The sequence below is a fragment of the Gavialis gangeticus genome, unplaced genomic scaffold (genome assembly GCF_001723915.1).
Source record: "Gavialis gangeticus isolate Ggan-Ray unplaced genomic scaffold, GavGan_comp1, whole genome shotgun sequence".
Lineage (NCBI taxonomy): Eukaryota > Metazoa > Chordata > Crocodylia > Gavialidae > Gavialis > Gavialis gangeticus.
This window is the reverse complement of record NW_017729032.1, coordinates 4,915,864-4,922,202: the sequence shown is the minus strand read 5'-3', so window position 1 is coordinate 4,922,202 and position 6,339 is coordinate 4,915,864. Positions and strand designations below refer to the sequence as shown.

Genomic DNA, 6,339 nt, shown 5'->3' with positions numbered 1-6,339 from the left:
GTAGATTTAGGCTAGACATCAGGAGGTGCTACTTCACGGTCAGGGTGGCTAGGATCTGGAACCAACTTCCAAGAGAAGTGGTGCTGGCTCCTATCCTGGGGGTCTTTAAGAGGAGACTAGATGACCACCTTGCTGGGGTCATTTGACCCCAGTACTCTTCCTGCCATGTCAGGGGGTCGGACTTGATGATCTGCTCAGGTCCCTTCTGACCTTACTAACTATGAAACTATGGTCAGTGATGCACTGTATGTGGGTCTTAATCTGTTTCTCTACATTATGGTCTTCAGTTTATGCACTGCGTAACTTGTTTCTTTCATCTCAGGAGAATGATACCTCTGTAAGATTAAAGATTGCTTCCTTGCTGGGCTTGCTATCAAAAACGGCAGGATTCTCTCCAGATTGCATTATGGATGATGCCATTAATGCGCTTCAAAATGAAAGTAAGTTGTACTTCTCAAATTGTGTTGGGGATCCAGTGAAAATCCTCTAATATTTATACATGTGAAATGGCATCAGGACTCCTACGTGAGCACAAAGAGCAGGAGTGTGTGAGTGAGGATTATTGTTGGATGGAAAACTTCCTCCTCCACTCCATCCTATTCTCTATTTCATAGATAGGGATGTTCAACAAATGTGACCTGTGGAACCACTGCATCTGGTCTGCAGGGCTTCCCACAGGCCAGGAAACTTGGCAGCAGAGGAGAAGTGGCCATTACTGTGGCCACCCTCCCAACCCCAAACTGTATGGCCTGGTTGGGGCTGGGCCAGATCCTCTCCCCCCTTGCAACTGGGTTGGGGCCCTGTTGCAACCACCCCGGCAGCTAAACTGGGACTACAGGCTAGATCTGGCCCATGGCTGGGTGGGGCACTGCACATCCAGCCCTCCAGCAAGAATCGTTGAGCACCACTGCTATAGATAGAGGAAAACCTTATTATCACGTTCTCAGGACAAGCAAACGATTCAGCACTACTTTCTTTTTATATAACTTCATGCTAGAGATGCAAATAGTAAGGGAGAGGTGTCTTTTGCTGTAACAGCACAGGGTGAGAGCCACTGTGTTCTCAAGGTTCACTTTTTAAGCAACAATCTTGTTTGTAAATAGAGTATTTTCTTACCTCGTTACAGAATAAAATATCAGAAATTAGTTGTCAAGTTACACAGGAGCGTCAGTCCACAACATTGTTCTGAGAATAGTGAACAAAGCCCAAATTATCCACTTAAGTAGCTATGAAAAATCTACTTAATTTTAAAAGGCTTCCATCTCCCTGGGGGTGCTAACTAAAAACCATAGAGGAAAGCTTTCAAAAAGCAAGAAACTGATTTGAGAGCACGAGTCCCATTGCCAATCATTGGGATTAAATAATTTGGAAAATTCCCCCGCTTCCCCCCAAATACATTAATAATTTGCGTCATGGAATTGAGTACATGCTTAGCAACTTCGCAGATGACACAATGTTGTGTTGAGTTGGAGGCACTGGAGGGTAGGGTTAGGGTCCAGAACCAGATGAGGTTTCAGCAAGAACAAATAATTGCATACATAAATATAAACAGGCATTCCTCAATCTAGGCTGTAGTAATACAGGGAAGGACCTGGGATTACAGCAGAACATAAGTCGAATATGAGACAACCGTGCTTTTGTTGCAAAAAGACCAACAGTATACGGGGTCATATTGCAAGAGTTGCTTGCAAATCAAAGGAAGTGATTATTTCATTCTGTTCAGCCCTGCTAAGGCCTCGCTTGCAGTACTGTGTCCAGATTTGGACCCCATACTTTAAGTTTGGAAAGAGTCCAGAGAAGAGTGACAAAAATGACTAGAGGCCTGGGAAGCAAGACATATACAAGGAAAACTTGAAAAACTAGGGTTATTTAGTCTGAAGAAGAGAAAATTGAGGGGGGATTTGATAACAGTCTTCAAATACATGAAGTGCAATTATAGAGGGAATAGAGATGGGCTTTTCTCTGTGGCTATAGGGGACAGGAATATGAGCAACAGCCTCAAGCTGCAGTGGAGGAAATGTACATTAGCGATTAGGAGGACCTTTCTGAATATAAAGGTGGTCAAGCATTAGAACAAGCAACCTAGAGAAGTTGTAGAATCTCCATCCCTAGAAGTTTTTAAGAGTAGGTTGGGCAGACACTTGGCTGGGATGATTTTAGTCGTTTGCCTTGAGCAGGGGGCTGGACTAGATGACTTTGTGAGGTCCCTTCCAGTCCTACTTGCCTTGATCCTGTCATTTTAAGAGATCATCTTTAATGTAAATACACTCCAGTGTATTTGCTTTACTTGCAAATAAGTAAGTTTAATACTTACTTGCAAATATATATATACATAAGTATAGTACTTACTTGCCCAGCTGGGCAGAGCTTTCCCCTTATTTGCAAGTAAGTAAAATACTTGCAAATCTCTCCAAACTTATGAGTTCAGTGGATATGGGAGCCTTTCATGGTTTTGTTTTACAGAGTCCCACCAAGTTCTTGCTCAGCTGCTGGACACGCTGCTGGTGATTGGAACTAAACTCACAGAGAATGCAGCTGTCAGAATGAGACTGGTAGATGTAGCCTGCAAGGTAATATAATCTTACTAGTAGTAGTAAACATGCAGTAAAGTCAAAATTCTGCATCTTTATATTGATACAACTCCTGTTGCGATCACAGGAAGTTGCAAGCAACTTATTTTGTTTAGTATCTTCATCAACAACCTGGAAGATGGTATAGAGTGTACCCTCAGCGAGTTTACAGATGACACCAAGCTTGGGGGAGTAGTAAATACACTGGAGGGTAGGGCTAGGATTCAGAGTGACCTAGACAAATTGGAGGATTGGGCCAAAAGAAATCTCATGAAGTTCAACAAAAACAAGTGCAAAGTCCTGCACTTAGGACGGAACAATCTCATGCACTGGTAGAGGCTGGGGGCTGACTGGCTGGGCAGCAGCTCTGCAGAAAAGGACCTGGGGGTTACAGTGGGCAATAAGATGAATATAAGCCAACAATGTGTCCTTGTTGCCAAGAAGGCTAATGGCATCCTGGGCTGCATTGGTAGGTGTGTCACCAGTAGGTCAAGGGAAGTGATTATTCTGCTCTATTCTGCATTGGAGAGGCCACATCTGCGTTCAGTTTTGGGCCCCCCACTACAGAAAGGATGTGCGCAAATTGGAGAGAATCCAGTGGAGGGCAGTGAAAATGGTGAGGGGACCAGGGCACATGACTTGTGAGGAGAGGCTGAGGGATATGGGCTTATTTAGTCTGGAGAAGAAAAGATTGAGGGAATTTAATAGCAGCCTTCAACTACCTGAAGAGGGGTTCAAAAGAGGATGGAGCTGGACTGTTCTCAGTGGTGGCAGATGACAGAGGAGCAACAGTCTCGGGTTGCAGCAAGGGAAGTTTAGGTTAGATATTAGGAAGATTTTTCTCATGAGCAGGATAGTAAAACACTGGAATAGGTTACCCAGAGGTTGTCAACTTTCCGTCCTTGGAGGTTTTTAAGACCTGGCTAGACAAAGCCTTGGCTGGAATGATCTGGTTGGGGTCCCTTCCAACCCTAATTTTTTATGATTTGGAAGGGGAAGTTGACCCTAAATTTAATCATCTGCAACTTTGGACATCTTGCAATGGTGATTTAAAAAAAAAGAGTACACCAAAATGTCACAATACGAATAATGTGATGATGCAAGTCCCAAATCGCAGATATGTGACCTTAATCTACAGACTTATGTTCACATATAATAGTTTTTTGGTTGTTTATTTTTAAACTTTCCACCTCCAGACACGTGTGCATCTCTCAGGGTACTTTTACAAAAATTGTTAAGCTTATCCCTGTAGGAGGCTAGTTTAGGTGAAGTATGAAGTGCCCAAGTGGTGGAAACATTTTAACTTTTTTTTCCCCAGAGACCTACAGTTCATGCTGTTGATGATAGATCCAGATCGCCAAAGTTTAGGGCTGCCTCTTTATTTCAAAAAGGTTAGGGAAGCACTGATAAAGATTCTTTTGGCCAATTATTAACCAGCCATATTGGCTGATACTGATCTGATTGTTGATTTGCAGCCCAGCAGCTTGGAGAGCAACGGCCAGCTGGTAAGTCTGGTGGTGGGGCAGATTAAGGTCCCCACTGTGAAGGAGGGAGTGGGGCAGGAGCAGGCGCTGCCTGGATAGGGTGCAGGATGGTGCTGCGGGTGGATTGTCCAGTGGGTGGGGAGGGGATGCTGCAGGGTGGGCAGCTCCTGCTGCTGCGTGTCCCCAGGGGAGGTATGGAGAGCATGTGCCGCCCCCCCGGATTTATGCACAGGGTGAGGGCGGGCAGAGCCTGCCTCTGCCTCAGCCACACTCCCTCTCTCACCACAGAGGCCTCAGTCTTCTTGCCTCCCCCCATCCCCTTCCCCCACGCCTCTTCTTCCCACAGACTTACCGGCCAGATGCTGCTCTCCAAGCTGCCAGACTGCATTCCTGACTGGGCGCGTGCTGCAGCTGGGCGCATTCACACAGCATTTATTAGTGGCAATTATCAGCTACACTGGCCAAAAAAAGCTGATTGCTGATAATATCAATTTTTTCCTTTATTGATGCCAATCCAATATGGACCATGATAGTTTCATAGTGCTTAGGGTCGGAAGTAACCTAAACAGATCATTAGGTCCAACCGCCGTCCTAGGCAGGAACGAGTGCTGGGCTTATAACACCCCAGTTAAATATCTATCTAGCCTTCTCTTGAAGACCCCCAAAGTAGGAGAGAGCACACCTCCCTTGGAAGTCCATTCCAGAGCCTGGCAGCCCTAACCATAAAGTAAATTAAAACAGCTCCTGGAAATGGGGGTCCAGCTGGGAGTCTGGGCGCACACCCAGGCTTGAACTTGCAACTGTTTGGCCCCAGGGTCAGCACACACCCCACTAGGCCAGATGTCAGTGCACCTCTACAAAAAGGGTATAAGAAATGAATAAATGCAAAGTTCATACATACTCTTTACTGACATTAATTTGCATCACTGGTGGAGCATTCCTTTGCAAACTTTTTTATTTAAGTTTGTCTAATTTTTCTCTGTTTACTTTGAAAAATCAAACCTTGACCATACTCAACAATTGTTACAACTGTATCCTTGAAGTACACTCTATGGGGAATAGGCCACCTTGAATAAAAATCAGAGTGAACTGTTGCATATTATTTTTCATTATAAAGATTAACGAGTCATTGAGCTGTTTCTTTTAGTTATGTTTTAAAATATGCCTTTTAATACTTGTCTTGCTATGAATCCTCTCTTGAAATATTTTGTGGGGGAGGATATCTAAGAGGAAATAGTATTGTAATAAAAGATTTTTTTAAATAATGCATTAATGGGATTTAATAATGGTATATTTCATTGATATGGAAGATTGGCAAAATAGTGCCTAATTATGTTTACTGCTTGAGAATTTATCTCTGGAGGATTTTCTCTTTGAATATTCTATTAGGGTACTAGCTATATCTGCAATGGTTTCATCTCTGTCTTGTCCTGAGTCAACTGGAGTTTTAAGTGAATTTGTTGCAAGATGCAAATTCTTGTTAGCGCTAATAAACTTGAAAATATATTTTAAGATAAATTATGGTAACATAAACTCAGAGACTGATAGGGTGTGACTACAGGCTGGGAACTAGGCAATCTGTTGGGAATAAAAGTGTCAGTCTAATGTGGGGATGATATTTGTATGTGTCGAGTATCATTGCTGCATGAGTAGTTGCTCATTTGGCGTGTGCTGCTTGAGCAGGATTTTGCAGGCATAACTGGGATACTTGTTTTAAAAATATTGCTATGTGAGTCTGTTTTAACTCTTGAAGAAAGCAACTCTCTAGGCAGACAATGTAGTTTTTTTGTTTAAATTTATGTACAGAAGTTTTATGTCCAATAACACTTTCTCTGCATAGTTGGAGGAGGCATTTAGGAAAAACTGCTAAGGATCCAATATTTGCAGGGAAGTTACTGGAGTACTGCATCCAGTTTTGGGCTCCACAACTCAAAAATGATGTGGAGAAGCTTGAGAGAGTCCAGAGAAGAGCCACGCGCATGATAAGAGGTCAGGAAAACAGACCTTATGACAAGAGGCTGAGAGCCATGGGACTCTTCAGCCTGGAAAAGCGCAGGCTCGGTGATCTGGTGGCTACCTATAAGTTTATCAGGGGTGACCACCAGTATCTGGGGGAGAAATCTGGATTTATTTATTTATTTATTTATTTTGCTGGGATCCTATGACCCCTCCTGACTTCGTGCCCCTGGGGTAGGGGGCTGGACTCGATGACTTTCCAAGGTCCTTTCCAGCCCTAATATCTGTGAAATCTTCCGACCCCCATCTCAAACCCCCCCCCCCCCCCC

At 43.8% G+C, this 6,339-nt stretch overlaps 1 protein-coding gene across 5 annotated transcripts in view; it reads left to right on the top strand.

Moving 5' to 3' along the window:
• INTS4 (integrator complex subunit 4) overlaps positions 1-6,339 on the top strand; it is a 92,132-nt gene that overhangs the window by 12,042 nt on the left and 73,751 nt on the right. For all 5 annotated transcript variants that reach the window (XR_002098951.1, XM_019524785.1, XM_019524784.1 and 2 more), the window contains 2 exons: positions 323-440; positions 2,464-2,570. Coding sequence is in view for 4 of the 5 variants with exons in the window: in XM_019524785.1 (XP_019380330.1) it covers positions 323-440; positions 2,464-2,570 (225 nt within the window). In the remaining variant the exon portion in view is untranslated. The remainder of the gene's footprint in view (positions 1-322; positions 441-2,463; positions 2,571-6,339) is intronic.